The sequence below is a fragment of the Pyxicephalus adspersus genome, chromosome 9, assembly GCF_032062135.1.
Source record: "Pyxicephalus adspersus chromosome 9, UCB_Pads_2.0, whole genome shotgun sequence".
NCBI lineage: Eukaryota > Metazoa > Chordata > Amphibia > Anura > Pyxicephalidae > Pyxicephalus > Pyxicephalus adspersus.
The window spans coordinates 66,398,176-66,414,438 of NC_092866.1; the positions used below are offsets into that span (position 1 = coordinate 66,398,176).

A 16,263-nucleotide genomic window follows, 5' to 3' on the forward strand; every position below is an offset into this window, starting at 1 on the left:
CTCTGTATAAGGATTACGGAAATATATAAATAATAGACCCGGGATACAATCTGCACCCCGACCGGGGAAACGACAAATCACCGGGATAAAACCGACTACCAGATCCCAGATATAACCGGCTTTTGCAGCGCTGGGGTGACAGGTTCCAATCTCAGTCACAACAATATCTGCATGGAGTTTGTCATCATAGCCCCATATCATGCATTGTCCTCAGGTTGTGGTAATGTTCACATGACTACGTACAGCGCTGCGGAATATGTTGGCGCTATATACATGGTATACATGGTAGATCTGTCCCTCTGGGGGGGTCACATGATTTACACCTTCCTGGAGCCCATGATTGGCTGAGCCTTCCATCCAATCCGATCGTTCAGGTTCTGATCTGATCCTAGCTGAGCAGCCAATCGTTTTCTTTATCTGTTTTCTCCTCCAATCAAAGTTCTGTTCTTCTGATTAATGTCTGGTCTGGACAACATTCACTGCCTTCCTTCCTGAAGGGCTGGGATTCACACAGAGTGAATGATTTACACACACTGCTATTATTCTGAACAGCCTGATATTCCCTTCGCTTTCTGTAAAACACAAATCTGATGAATGTTTCCTCATGTTATGGAAATAAAAGTGATTGGAGGGAATGTCAGCTTTATTCACCCTTCTATTCACCCGCTGCCCCCACACAGTGTTCTGGGCTGTCAGTGCTGGCACAGGTAGGTGGGCAGAGATAAGTGGCGGGGGATGGGAACAGAGGGGTGATTGTGTCATCATTGTGGAATGTGGGGGAGGGCCGAGCGCAGAATGGAGCCGCTGGGGGTCTGCAAAACAATGCCGTGTGACCGCGCTGCAGAGCATCGCACCGACATCGTCCCCGCAGAGCATCGCACCTCCACCAATAGCATCTCTGCAGAGCATCACACCGACATCGTCCCCGCAGAGCATCGCACCTCCCACCAATATATCCGCAGAGCATCACACCGACATCATCCCCGCAGAGCATCACACCGACATCGTCCCCGCAGAGAACATTTAGGAGGAAACGAGACATAAATTCATCAATGTATTGAGATAAGAGAATCCATAAAGCAGCGGATCCGTCATTACTGATCACATGTCCGCATTGATCGGGGAGAACGGTCAAAGTACAAATACAAGATTTATAGCACTCCGGTCACATGACACCGGCAATTACATGTATGGGGGAATTTATTATTCGGGTCACGCTGTGCTTCCTTCAGGGGTAACCACAGCATGATTCCACCAACCTGCCAGCATTAGATTGGACTGCAGAGGGCGCCAGAGAGCCAGGATTGGAGTCTGAGTTGCACAACTGGTTGCTGATTGGCTGAAATGATAAAAGAGCTGCAGGATGAACATTATAGAGAATCTCCCAATACAACGGCCAATCACATCGCTGCGAATCTCCATATAAAATGACCAATCACATCGCTCCGAATCTCCATATAAAATGACATTATTCTGAATCTTTTGTTAGGAATATTATGGTTCTGACTCCCCATACACACAGATTGGGTAAATGGGACAAATATTTCCTGATGGTGACAACACTGGGCCATGGCTTTGTAATGTGTGCAGCAATAACCAGCTTCAGCCTCCATCAGAAGGGGGTGACAACACAATATAACACGAGGTAGACAGTGAGAGAGGGTTGTCACCTTATAACAGGAAGTGCCTGAACATGGATCTACATGGCAGGATCGCCATAGATTTTTAAAAGCTGTTGGAATAGGATATCATTTCGGAATAGATCCCTGCATACCATGTGATCAGCATCCTGCCGGGGACTCGCACAATCCTCACATATATTAAGTTATGAGAACTATTCACGTCTCATTTTCTCAGACGCTGCGTGTTCCCGGGACTTCCCAGGGGATTTTTATTCCAGTTTTGTATTATTCTCAGATTCCTCACAAAGCTCTGATTGGATATTGCAGGTAAAGAGGACCTGTCATGGGACCTGGTGGAGTCTCTGTGACCCGACATGAATTGGCCGGGATCTGGCGGCAGATAATCTCATTTCACACTCGGTTAGAGGCCGCTATGAATTCCTCTGACAACATTTTTACTTTTTTCAGTTTCTTAAGCCGCTTATAAATCTCATTTCCCAACAAGATTATCTTCCCCTGAATACCGACCCCAACAGGGGAGCTGCACAGCTCCGGGGACACATCATGGCGTTATTATATATTATTATACCTGTGTATTGTACAATGAAGCCGAACTGAACTCAGGTGGGGGCGTGGGATTCCCACCTGGGGCAGATTCACCTGCATGCAGCACCAGGCAGTGATGGGGGCTCCAGGATCCTCTCATCAGCATGCCAGGGGACCGCTAATCTCACTGCCAACCCTATGCTGGACTTCCAGGTCCTTGGCAATCCTCTTCCCCCATTGGACGGCCACTGAGTTTTAGTTATCTTTACCAAGATTCAGCCACAACCTGTGGGGGAGGGGGGGGGGCCCAAACATGAAATGTCCATATACAACTCTGGGGCCCAAACCAAGGGCCACATCTGACCTATAGGTGCACAGTGCCCCCCCCTATTTATAACCTCCTCTGATCACAGGCTCCTCTCCTCCCCTACATGTAAGGTCACATTTCTGGTTATTTTTATCATTTTAGGTATTTTATACAAGTTTACCAGCACAAGCATGCACCCAGTGTTATAAGTACAAGAAAGGGAGAACTACACCTGAACCCTTATAACAATGCCCCGTGCACTGCGTGCCAGGCTGCAGGATTGTACACACAACTGGCTGTACATCATCACACATTAGCAGAACACCGGAGTGTGAATGTGATTGGCTGCTGCAGCCCATACACAGCTCCTACAATAGTGACTGATAAATGGCGGTGATATGGTGACGGTATTACGGGGCAATTCCAATGATTGCATTCAGAAAGAGACTGGGATAAAATGAGGGAAGTGGTCAGCCTGTGGCGGGATTCCGCCTCCATTCGTTTCCCTGTGATAATGATGAGCGATTGACCCTGTAACTACCCGCGGCAATCTCCGCCAATAAAACTTTATTGGCCATTAGTAAAACAAAACGGCCGGCATGGCGCGGCATGCTGAACATTCATATTACACCGCAACTCGCAGAGAACGATTTATGCCGAAAAAAGGTCGCCAGTCCCTCCGAGGGGATCGTAGATCACCACCCCCCCCCCACGTTATATCCTGGTGGGAAGGGCCGTATTGCTTAGGGCCCCGGTGGGAAGGGCCGCATCGCAGAGGGCCACATCGCTGAGGGCCCCGGTGCTCAGGGCCGCATTGCTGAGGGCCCCGCTGCTTAGGGCCGCTTAGTGGGCCCTTATGCCCTCAACACGACATATTCAGTGCCATGCAATGTAAACAGGAGCAGCTGACATTCCTGAGAACCCACAAAGGTCACAACATTAACCCTCTCCTGTCCAGCGGGGGGCAGTGTGTGCACAGCGGGAGTGCCACCTCCACCAGTCATGTGTACAATGCGTATCTCCAAGGTGTACAAACCCCCAAACACAACAACCGTGACACAGGTGTGGAAGGGAAATGATTGTCAGGGCGTGTGGAGATGTAAAAATTCTTTGCTACATTCTACACACCCAGACAAAGGTCACCGGGACAAGAAACAGGCCCAGAGAGTTTGCGGGGCCCGTCCTCAAGGGCCACAACCACCTAACTGCAATCCTGATAGGTGGAGGAGCCCGGCCCTTCGGGGCCAGGGAGGGAAAGAACCAGACGTGAATGATGGCAGATGGGGGGCTCTCCGCACAGATCCTAACACAAGTGTACCTGTCACCATCAGTTCCTTCCCTGAGAGGAAGTGACTGCAAATCCTCAACAGGATAACCCAGAACCTACAGACATGTGAGCACTACAGAAGGGCCCATGGAACGATAGAGAGATACTGGGGGCCCATGGTTCCCGCTGACATTGGAATCGTTTCACCATTAGTGTTCCCATTTCCCTGAAGGGTAAAGGGGGGCTCAGAAATATATCATTCAGTGAAGCAGTAATAATATACAATCCATTCTGTACTGACTAATCTCCTGCAAGGACCTAATATTACCAGTTGATCCTGCCACTTAAATCTATCTGATACAGCTTCCTGTGCTGGTGACTCCAAAGCTGGTCTGCTTGGCCAGGGAGAGATCAGGGGGGGGGAGGGGGTGCGTGGCCAGGCAGAGATCTGGGGGGTCCGCACGGCCAGGGGGACCGCCGGCCCCTCGCTATGATGATGAATGGATCCGTACAGAATGTTTATCTCCTGGCCAGTGTACTGCAGGGATTTGGAGGCCGCCATCACCGACCCCCCTATGAACTGACCAACAGTGCAGACTTCATTCTGATTGGATGTCTCAGGACAGAGAACAGAACTCACGGGGTCACTGGGAGCAGCGCTATGGAAGTGCCGGAAGAATATGCGGCTGCTGGAGTTCTGCTTTATTATGAAGTCTGTGCAGTGTACAATGTCTGTGATTGCACTGTGAGGAGTGATGCAAATATATTGTTTCAATATTTCAATAACATTTTTCCTATCATCATATAGAACAGATAATCACTGGAGAAATCATGAGAAACGTCTGGACACACAGACAACATTTCGGTGAATGAATACGGCGTGCTGGGGTCATTATTCACTACCAGCTGAGGTTTGGATTGGCTGAAAAATCCTTGTGAGATTCTCGAAATACATATGTAGGGTGAATGTACAGGGTGAATAAGAAGGTAAAATCAAAGTTCTTTGGGGCCGCACTGAGCTTTGACTGAGGGTCAGTGAAGCTCCTCTCACCTATCCCAGGCCCATTCCGGTACCAGACTCCAGCCCCAGGTTAGTTGGGATGATGTCATGTGATGATGTCATGTTATGTAGCCATGTGATGATGTCATGGTATGTTGCCATGTTGATGATGTCATGTGATGTTGTCATGTGATGATGACGTGTGATGATGTCAGGCGATGATGTCAGGCGATGATGGCAGATTTGTAGATTGATATTGATGACATTTCGGGGAGGATAACAATCAGTCATTTCACCCGAATCCCCCAATATCAGGAGAAAGCTCCATACCTAAGGAACGTACCCCCCCCGGGTGTTTATTGCACGGTATATGAAGGTCATTTCGAGACAGGTAAATCATTTTCATGAATAATAACAATACGAGGAAAGTCTACAAACACTGCACAGAGCCATTTATCACCAGGACAGCGGAAATTATTAAGCTCAGGAAAGTTTTCTGCACTCCTCCCGCCAATCCCAGCTCTGACAGTGTGAACACGCCCGGGGCGATTGGCGCACGCCGCAGCAGCCTCGCCAGCATTGATAAACACTCACAAGCTTCTGAAAGACACACAAAATAAACATCTCCCTCCTTCCGGGCACCACAGCTGCAAAGTCACCGGAACAAACACGCTGATCACTGGGAGGCTGCAACACAACAAACCGCACAGCGTCAGGGGTGAGGAACTACAAGTCCCAGATGAGCCGGACAATACAAACCTATTACTGAGACAATACATGGTGACTCCAGATGGTGGGGGGTCACAGTCCAGGATTTCCATTCTCAGTGATAAGTGGGTTTGTAGTTCCTGGCTGATCTGGGACTTGCAGTTCCACAACACCTACATATCCTGCTAGGAGTCATGCTGAGATTTGTAGTTCTTTAGAGAAACCCCAATAAATGTCTGTGCTGACCAGAAAATAAAAGTGACCACTGTGGAACTATTTGGTAAACCTCAGCCAGTCAAAGCGCAACTCAGCAATCACATGACCGTTCTCAGGACCTCCACCACCAATACACAAAGAGGCTCCGCCCCTTTCCCACCTCCTGTCAGATGTTGAGTATCGCAGATTACAATTTATTACAGGAACAGAAAGGGCAAATTAGAAATAGCCAACATACACAGATCAATCCTGATTGGCCGAGCCAATAACAAGAGGGATTTCTACTCACATTGACCAATTATATTGTCTTTATTAGCTGTAACCTGATTGGTTAGCTCTGCTTGTACTTCAGTTTTTACAGATTAGGATGCCAGGGCCCCCATAGTGAGCTGGGCACCATTGGGCACATCCACGGTAGGGGGCCATTTAGACTGTTGATGCACCTTGGGGGGGCAGTTATGATTAAAATCTTACCACTACTTCACCATCCGTTTTAGGCAGAGGTTGCAGTTACTGGGGGGAAATTTTGGGGAGGGGGGGGTAATTTGAACCACACTTTGCTATTGGCAGTCAAGACAACTGAGACCAAGCTGCTGGTTGTCCCAGTGGGAAAAGGTCGGCCGATTCCCCATTATCACTTCCAACAAAGCCCCAGCAGGGGCCACGTGGACCCCCCCCACCATGCTGACACCACAACAACCCTTCCGCTTGTTTCACCTCCCTGCAGACAATCCGGTGTCACCGGCTCCTCAAAGCCAATCATGGAAGGGTTAATGTGGCCCCACCGGGCCCTATGTATGGGGCAATTTATGTACTCACTCTATGAAGTAACTGGCTCCTTCCTCGGTGAATCCTTCTTCCCACCCGCGGGGCAAATCTGAGAGAAGAGAAAACATATGTCACACACAGGAGCAGTGGAGGAGAACAAATACAAGCCAATAGGATATCACACTGAAATGAGGACGCATTCCCACACTGCCATTATTCACACTGTACATTCACCCTACACATGGGCCGCATGTTTTCCATCAGATCACATGGCAGCATGTGTGACACCTCTGCCCCCGGATCCATGCTGAGGGCCCATGCTGTAAGTATCCTTCTACAGGCTCTGGAAGTTCCTAATGTATCCAATAGGAAAGGTTCATACAGCTCTACCTGTACAGGTGTCACCGGAGCGAGGTGATTGGTTGGATGAGGGCACTGAGAGGGTTAATGGCCCCCAGCTAGTATATTAGTGACAGACGAGGGGCCGATTACTGACCAGATGGGGGGGGGTACAGAGATACCAAATCATATCTGCCCCAAACACAGCGCCACCATGAGGGATTCCAAGGAAGGCAGAGAGGTCAATTTATAGGCAGCCCTGGGGTCAGAGGTCAGGTTAGGGGTCAGATCAGAGGGGGCAATATAAATGTCAGGCAGCTTCAGTCAGATTTAATGTGTTGTCACCCCGGGGTCACAGCCTGTCACAGATTAATGCCCCTGCATCAGCCACCCCATCGCTTTGCATACCACCTATTATTATTATTATTGGGGTAATAGGATGATTTTTAGATTTTGGTATTCTGTGGGAGGAGCCAATCATACCTGTCCAGAAGGCCACGCCCCTATCATGTCACTTAGTGAGACTCCACCCACTCCATATAGAATTAAAATAATTGTGACCTGCGAACCATCACCAACCAGCCGATCTGAAAATACCGCGCACACCGCCATGATGTCACTCCATGCTGAAATATGTCACCGCATGGGATACACCCTGCAATACATAGATCAGATTGGTGGACGCAGGTCATGTGACTGCGGCTAATGAAGGATCCCCAGCAGGTAATGGTCACATTGGTAATCATAATAACCTGGTGATCCTGCCAGTAACAGACTTGCTGTCCTATGGTGACAACACCCACTGCCCTGTATAAATGGAAAATCAGTGTTGTCACCGCAGACAGGGCCACAGAATAAAGAAGGAAGTTATCAACTACCCAAGCACGGGGCCCTGGAGACACCTACCCGTGCACGGGGCCCCGGAGACACCTACCCGAGCACGGGGCCCCAGAGACACCTACCCAAGCACGGGGCCCCCGGAGACACCTACCCGAGCACGGGGCCCCCGGAGACACCCACCCGAGCACGGGGCCCCCACCCGAGCACGGGGCCCCCGGAGACACCCACCCGAGCACGGGGCCCCCAGAGACACCTACCCGAGCACGGGGCCCCCGGAGACACCTACCCGAGCACGGGGCCCCGGAGACACCTACCCGAGCACAGACCCCACCTCCACAATGGTCATTTATTAGTAATAATCCACAGAGAGCTGCTGACACCTCCATACAACTACAACTCCCAGCAATCCAATCCCATACTGGATGAGTGACAGGTAAGTGTTCCCGGTACCTGAGCGGATCATGTGTCCGGAGTTGACCGGCTCTCCGGTGCGGGGATGCAGCCAGGTTGTTCTCTTTGTGCGATCACTGCGGAGAGATGTCGGCAGATGAGATCGGAGTGCAGAGTGCGGTGTATTGACATATTACCCCCCACCCCCAGCATATGTAAATACCCCTCCGCCCCCCCGCATATGTAAATACCCCTCTGCCCCCCCCTTCCCACTCTTACTCGATGAAGAAGACCCGTCCGTCCCCGCACACCCCGTATGACCAGAGTTCCGGTAAACTCTCCGCTGCCGCCGCCGCCGCCGCCGCCATCTTCCCCGCCGCCCGCCCGCCAGGGGCCCGGAGACACCGCGCGCTCCCGCTGTCCGGAGAATAGAAGGCGCGCTCCCGCCACTCCGAGCCCTGAGGTAACAAAGTACCAGCGACACCACGTGACCTCCCCTCCCCCCACCTGCTGCACCTCCCTGACAGAGCGAACCGGGAAAATCCGCCCCGCGGGGGGCAACTACGGCAAACTCCACCCCCAGGGGGCAACTACTACCGACTCCACCCCCCGGGGGGCAACTACGGCAGACTCCACCCCAGGGGGCAACTACTACCGATTCCACCCCCAGGGGGGCAACTACTACCGACTCCAACCCCCGGGGGGCAACTACAGCAAACTCCACCCCAGGGGGGCAACTACAGCAAACCCCACCCCAGGGGTCAACTACTATTGGCTCCACCCCCAGGGGGGCAAATACTGCCAACACCATACTTTAGAGAAAACTTTTACAAACTCCACCCCCCAGGGGGGCAACTGTAACTGCAACCACTCCTCATGGGGCAGCTACTACAGACTGCACCCTTCATGGGGCAATTCATATAAACCCCCCCCTCCAGAAGGGGGCTATTGCCCTTCTTCACTCTTCAGAGGACAGTTACCACCAATATTAGCCCAAGGGGACAGCTGCTACAAACTACACCCCCAAGGGGGCAACTAGTACAAGCTCCACCCCCCAAGGCACAAGTATTACAAATCCTGCCCTCAGGGGTAGATTATTATTCCACTCTTCATAAGGCAACTACACCTGATCAATCAAATCACAATCACATCAAACTAAACCCCTCAGGGGCAATTATTGCAGACATCACTCCTGGGAGGGCAACACACTGGGCTTCCCCCACCTGTCTATGGTTCCTCGGTGCCTCTCCAGGGCACAATGACCGATCAGGGGGCGCAGTTGTTGCGGATATTGGGTGGAAGAATACCCCGGTATGGGGTTAGATAGAAGAGGGCGGGGGCAGGAAGAGACCCCCAGAAACCCCCATACACAGCCCAGCAGGTGTGACATCATCTCCGCACACTGTGATGTCATCAAAACCAACGCTGCGCAATCCAGAATTTTATTCTCAGAATTGATCCAATCAGATCGACAAGTGATGGTCACATGACTTAACTGAAGTCCCTCTCCATGGATTGTACCTGTATTCCCTACATGTGGGCGGTGCTGAGACCTTTAAGTGTTCTGATTGGTCCCCAGGCAGCTGGTCCTGATAGGGCGCAGAGTACCTGGACACTCTGGGGTTAATGGACTTTACCCTAAGAAACCTGCGCTCTGATTGGGTGGCAAACTTCACTTCTCTTCCTGGACTGCACCTGCCCCAAGTAACCAGCTGTGACCTACCCACTGAGGAACCACAAGTCCCAGCATGCTCTGACACCTATGGATAATATTACCAGTCTGAAAAAGCAGGTAAGGTGACGCAGGAAATGAAAGTGACACAAATATAGGAGACATCGCCTGACACTAATAATGATTGGCGGAAGGGGCTGATTAGAATGAATCTCTACACATATGTATCAGGTCACATGATCAGAGAATGCTCCAATCACACGTGACTGATCCCTACCACAACTTCATCCATAGGGAGCCTTCATTGTATGGCCACCAAACCATAGAAGTTGCGATTCCTCAGTGATTGTGTGGCTGCCATACAGATCTGACACTCAAAGTGGAACTCCGGCCTCTCTAAAAGTGAGAACCCCAGGAAGTCCTGGCTGGGGGTGAGGGGAGATCTCTCTGTGTGTATGCCAGATATATAAACTCCCCCCCCCCCATCAGAGTTCACAAATCTCCCCCCTGTGTAAATGTGAGTCGTCCCCCCCCCCAATCATACGGCCCTACAATTCACCCCCTGTGGGCTCTGACTGCATCCAGGGGTAAGTGGGCACAACACAATGTGACAATGGAAGCCAATTCCTGCCAGGGCTCAGGTAGGTGGATGGGGCATCATCTGAGATCAGCCAGAGACTCAGCTCCTTCACAGCTCACCTGCAGCTCAACAACTGCTAAGCTGCTTTCAATGCACATCGAGTAGAGAAGAAGCTCTGCTGCAAATGAACCTGTTGAGACCAAAAACAGACCCCTCCCCCTACACTTTCCCTCATACAGAACCTTACACAGACCCCTCCCTCTACACTTACCTGCACACAGACCCCTCCCTTACACTTCCCCTCACACAGACCCCTACACTTACCTGCACACAGATCCCCTCTCCTAAATTTACCTGCAAACAGGCCCCTTCCCCTACACTTACCTGCACACAGACCTCCTCCCCCTACACTTACCTGCACACAGACTCCCTCCTGCTACACTTACCTGCACACAGACACCTCCCCCTACACTTACCTGCACACAGACCCCCTCCCGCTACACTTACCTGCACACAGACCCCTCCCCCTATGCTTACCTGCACACAGACCCCCTCCCCCTACACTTTCCTGCACACAGACCCCCTCCCGCTACACTTACCTGCACACAGACCCCCTCCCCTAAATTTACCTGCAAATAGCCCCATCCCCCTACACTTACCTGCACACAGACCCCCTACACTTACCTGCACACAGTCCCCCTCCCGCTACACTTACCTGCACACAGACCCCCCTATACTTACCTGCAAACAGACCCCTCCCCTACACATACCTGCACACAGACCCCCTCCAACCTACACTTACCTGCACACAAGCCCCCTCCCCTCACACAGACCCTTACACAGACCCCCTCCTCCTGAACTTACTTTCACACAGACCCCTCCCCCTACATATACCTGCAAACAGACCCCTTCCCTCTACACTTACGTTCACACAGACCCTTCCCCATATACTTACCTGCACACAGACCCCTCCCCCTACATTTACCTTCACAGTGACCCCTCCCCCTACACTTACCTGCACACAGACCCCTCCCCTACACTTTCCTGCACACATACCCCTCCCCTACACTTACCTGCACACAGACCCCTCCCCTACAACCCCTCCCCTACACTTACCTGCACACAGACCCCTCCCCTACACTTACCTGCACACCGACCCCTCACTCTACAATAACCTGCACACAGACCCCTCCCCTAAACTTACCTGCACACAGACCCCTCCCCTACACTTACCTGCACACAGACCCTCTCCCCTACACTTACCTGCACACAGACCCTCTCCCCTACACTTACCTGCACATAGACCCCTCCCCTACACTTACCTGCACACATTTTTGTTGGTCTATTGAATATTCCCTTCAATAATGCAAGGAAAAGAAGTGTAAAAAATATGTGGAACATGGGTGAACGCAGTGTGAATGTTGGGTGAAAACCACCTTGTGCTGTCTTTGTGTATGTACAAAGACAGCACAAGGTGATAAATGGCTCTGATTGCAAGTGGTAAATGCAGCAGTGTTCCTTGTGAAGATATTTGGGGTTTCCCCTCCACATTGAATTGGTGATAAATCGATAGAACAGCCATCCAATGGGAGCACTCCTCTAGAACAGCCAGGCAATGGGAGCACTCCTCTAGAACACTCTAGAACAGCCAGCCAATGGGAGCACTCCTCTCAAAGAGCCAGGCAATGGGAGCACTTCTCTAGAACAGCCAGCCAATGGGAGCACTCCTCTAGAACAGCCAGCCAATAGGAGTACTCCTTTAGAACAGCCAGCTAATGGGAGCATTCCTCCAGAACAGCCAGCCAATGGGAGCACTCCTCTAGAAGAGCCAGCTAATTGGAGCACTCCTCTAGAACAGCCAGCCAATGGGAACACTCCTCTAGAACAGCCAGGCAATGGGAGCACTCCTCTAGAAAAGCCAGCCAATGGCAGTGTGTCTCTAGAACAGCCAGCCAAAGGGGGTGTCTTCTATAAGAGCCAATAGCAATGGCAGCGCTCCGTAATACAGTACCTGGCAGAGTGTGGGAGCCCTTCCATTGGCTGCTGATTGTATGGATGAATGTTGGTGAAAGGAAGGGCTTGATCAATAAGTGATGAATATATTGATCAGGAATGACTTTCTGCGCCAAAAGTTTCCTAACAACCAGCAGCCACTGGGAGCATTCCCCATCTCTGCCACTTACTATAAATATTGGGGAGCGCTCCCATTGGTTGGCGGCCTGTAGGAGAACGCCACAATCTTTACAATCATAGCAGAGCAGAGGAGCGTTCCTATTGGCTGCTGGTTGTTAGGAAACGTTCCCATGTGGATATCGGTCAAATAATGTCATTCCCGATCACTATCCCATCGATTTTTCTATCACATTGATGGGGAATTCCCTCAGTCTCTATACATCGCCTTCATTTCATTTGTAGCGCAGCCACCTTACATGGGATCCTTCTGTGGGGTCATCAGAGATCTCATACGGACATTCTGATTCGCTAGTCCCCCCCTATTCGTTGGCTGGTCGGTGGAATCACTTTGCGTTTGATGGAGTCACTATGAGAAAGTTTTGTGTGTTGGAATTTTTCGGTGGATGGGCCATTGTTTTCCTGGGATTGTCAGTGACACATTTTTGGGGGGTGACACTGCAGGGTCCTTACACACCCCTGTATGTGTTCACTCTTCTCTGCCCATAAACATGGAGGATGATAGCGATCTGCCCCCCGTATTATCTGTTACAGGGCATTCAGGGGGAAGAACGGGCCATTTACCCCCATTGTGTCCCAATGCAAAGCCGCACAATAGGCGGAGGGGGGAAGGGCGGTGCGCTATGAATGCCGCGCTGTGTTCCGACGCTGAAAGTGCCAACAGGGGAGTTTTGTTTGCCGTCCCTGGCATGGATCCTGGCCCCGCTCTGTACCTGCAGAGAGGAGACAAGACAGGGCCCGCACGCTGAATGGGGGGGGGGGGGGGGGTGCTGCCTACGTGTTTAACCCCTTCACCACCCCCAGGATGAGAACAAACCATCCACCCGGGTCGATATCACCAACTCTGACCCCATGACAAGGCTTGTTGCTAGGGGTTACCGCACGGCGTCACTCTCCAGGCCGGCACGCATCATTTCTGGTATTTCAGTCTCGCCGTCACCCTGCGGTCACAGAATTCCCCCATCACCTGGAGATCGTCCACATGGGATGGAAGAAGAATCTCTTGTAAAGGACCCGCCAATTCCTTCCGGATCCCTACTGGGATATCTCAGGGATCAATAATCTGCAAAATATCCAGCACAGCACAAGCCGGGAAAATGTCTTCCACATACAGCTCTGACTGTAAAGAAGCCTTTCCACAGTGAATTCCTCTACCATGCTTGTCCAGAGGCCATCACTGGGAGCCTGCTTGTGTCCCCCAGCTCCTGTTATCTGTGTGAATATCCTGTAGTTTGTGTGTAGTGTGATCTCCCCGTCTTTTGTACCCCATACTGCACTGTGACCTACCCCCGACAAGTGGGGATTCCACCCACATCCATGTACTAGCACTGCCCGTTGTCTGTAACAATGATTGGGTACAGCGGGCACTGAGGAATGGGTATAACAGGTATATCATGTGATGTCTTCAGGAAGCAACGCTTTGTAAAGGGAAAAACAGAATCGCATATAAACATGCAACATGTAACACGGAACACAAAACACGCATCACATCTTAGCAACCACCGGGTATTACATACATTTGGGGGGGGCTTTAATACTGCTGCCAGGTGGTGTGACCTCCAAAGAATACCCCACAGGGTGGCAGTTACTTCCTGTAGATCACCATGGAGGGGTATACACATGGAGGTAAGGTAAGGGCCCCATTATGTGTGTTGGGGCCCCATAGCAAAACCATTAGAGGGCTCTGTAATCTCTCTCATGAAGGCAAACTGAATTATTTCCCCGGAGCTTCCAGCTACACTTCATACATGGATCAATACAGGACAGATGTGATGTCACCTCCTATGATGTCATATGACCTTCTATACCAGGCCTTGTATGTCATACAGTCATGTGACCCCTCGGCCTCTCATTTATTGGTCAGTGGGATAGACATTGTATGTCAGCCCCTCCCACTGATGATATTTGGGTGAATATGATTATAATTTGCTGATTTGTACCGACTCCAGTTTTATGTTCAGAATTCACCCTGGTGACCCCGGTGCCGGCACCATTTGGTTTGTGGATTGTCCCATTATAAGAAGATTAGTGTCTGATCCCATGCAGGATATCGGGGTCATACAATGCACTGCCATTCCTGGGTGACAGAATCAACCCTCCATCTGCCGGCCCCGTGAGCTGCAATAATCCCAGACTGCAGAGAATCTGGAGCGACATATGCGGAGTAATCAGATTATCGGCCTCACTTCCCTCTCTTGTAGGTCACAGAAAACGGCCGTGACACAGGAAGTGCTGGGGAATCCAAGCGAACAGGAATAGAGGGAATCTTCTAATGGGGACACAACTGGGAGGAATAGCTAACTGTGCAGAGATATCCTCTCACTTCCTGTTGTTTCTCTAGGACAGGAAGTGGAAGGTGCACACAAACCTAAGTCTTGGCTTTGGATACAGTTTATGATGTAGGCCCTGTACAGATCTTTGGGGGCCCGTAGTGGCGTGTTATGGCAGCATACAGCACCCTATTCTCTCACGTGGTGTCATGGTGTTGGCTGTATCGCAGCGTTCTCCCCGCTCTACATGACTGGCACCGCCATACACACCTTGACATGCACCGATCTGTGTAGTGGTAATGTATTGTGAAATGCGTGCTGCGTAAACATACATATCAACAAAACATGAGAGACCGGATCACACTGGACCCAAGTATGTTTCCAGTGACGGCTCTGATTGTCATCCCTTCCGAGTTCTCTGTGGCCCATCATTCACTGCAGAATAGTCACATAGAAGGTTAGGCTGAAAAAAGACATAACTGTGTGGGGATTATTCACCAACATACAACAGATCCTGTTCAGATGAAGCTGCTTAGGGGGCTGGGAAACGCTTCAACATTACAAAAACATTAAAAATATTACAATACAAATCCAGGCGAATGTGGGCGAATGCTGCGAGATATGGCCTGCACTCGCTGCACCGCCTAGTGGGCGAATAGAGAATGACACCCACTATTATCCTGTATCTGTGTTCCCCATCTCAATTCACACAGAATAATATTACACATAAATTAAACTGATCTGTATGTGAATTGTTATTTATTACCCCCCCATGTGTTGCATCATAGAGGTGCATGGGGGTCTTAGACACGGCTGCATGTTACCCCAATGTGTGAATGGGCCCTGAACTTCTCATTCCCCCACTGGGAGTGTTTTGTTGTATTTATTTATTAGTAATATTGATTTTTATTGGTTTATTTTCGGTCACAGATTTGTATAGAATGGATGGGGGTCCGAGGTGCCGGCACTGATTGGTCGGTTTGTCTCCTATTGTGTCCTGTAATAGAGAACAATGAATATTATAAATAAATCAGCATTACCCATTACACCGCCGGATATATTCAATTCATGATACAAACATCCAGCACACATAAGTCCGAGCCAGGGGATATACGGGACCCTTCCATGGGGGTATAGAGGGGTAATTCTAGCATCTTATGGGGGTTATCATAAGACTTCCATGCGGTGGCCCCCAATGGACACAAACCCTTCCTTATTCTCCTCACCCGGATTAATACATTTACACATTGGGTCCGATTTATGAAAGAAGATACACTGTTATGGGAGAACCTGGGTGATCCGGAAAACATGGAATATATCTGGTCCAGGATTGAAAACCCACTGTTAGCAAATAATCTTTAATAAAAAATCTATTCCAGGTTTGTCAGATCTCCCAGGTTCTCTGCTGAAAATAGAAATAAATTCTGTTTGCAGTAAAGGGAAAGCCTCCGGTGAATCCAATTTGAACCTGGGAATAAATTGGGAATGTTACAAACACAATTCATTCAAGGAACTGACTAGGGAGAGACTGGAAGTTGTAGAGTTCAG

The 16,263-nt window shown here is 50.4% G+C and overlaps 1 protein-coding gene across 4 annotated transcripts in view; it reads right to left on the reverse strand.

The window, feature by feature from the left end:
* The window catches only part of PLEKHA7 (pleckstrin homology domain containing A7), a 56,964-nt gene extending 48,520 nt beyond the window's left edge, over positions 1-8,444 (reverse strand). For all 4 annotated transcript variants that reach the window (XM_072422375.1, XM_072422373.1, XM_072422374.1 and 1 more), the window contains exons 1-3: positions 8,283-8,444; positions 8,064-8,140; positions 6,486-6,543 (exon numbers count right to left, since the gene is read on the reverse strand). In XM_072422375.1, the coding sequence (XP_072278476.1) occupies positions 6,486-6,543; positions 8,064-8,140; positions 8,283-8,371 (224 nt within the window). In that variant the 5' untranslated portion in view covers positions 8,372-8,444. The remainder of the gene's footprint in view (positions 1-6,485; positions 6,544-8,063; positions 8,141-8,282) is intronic.
* Positions 8,445-16,263: the final 7,819 nt, after the last annotated feature.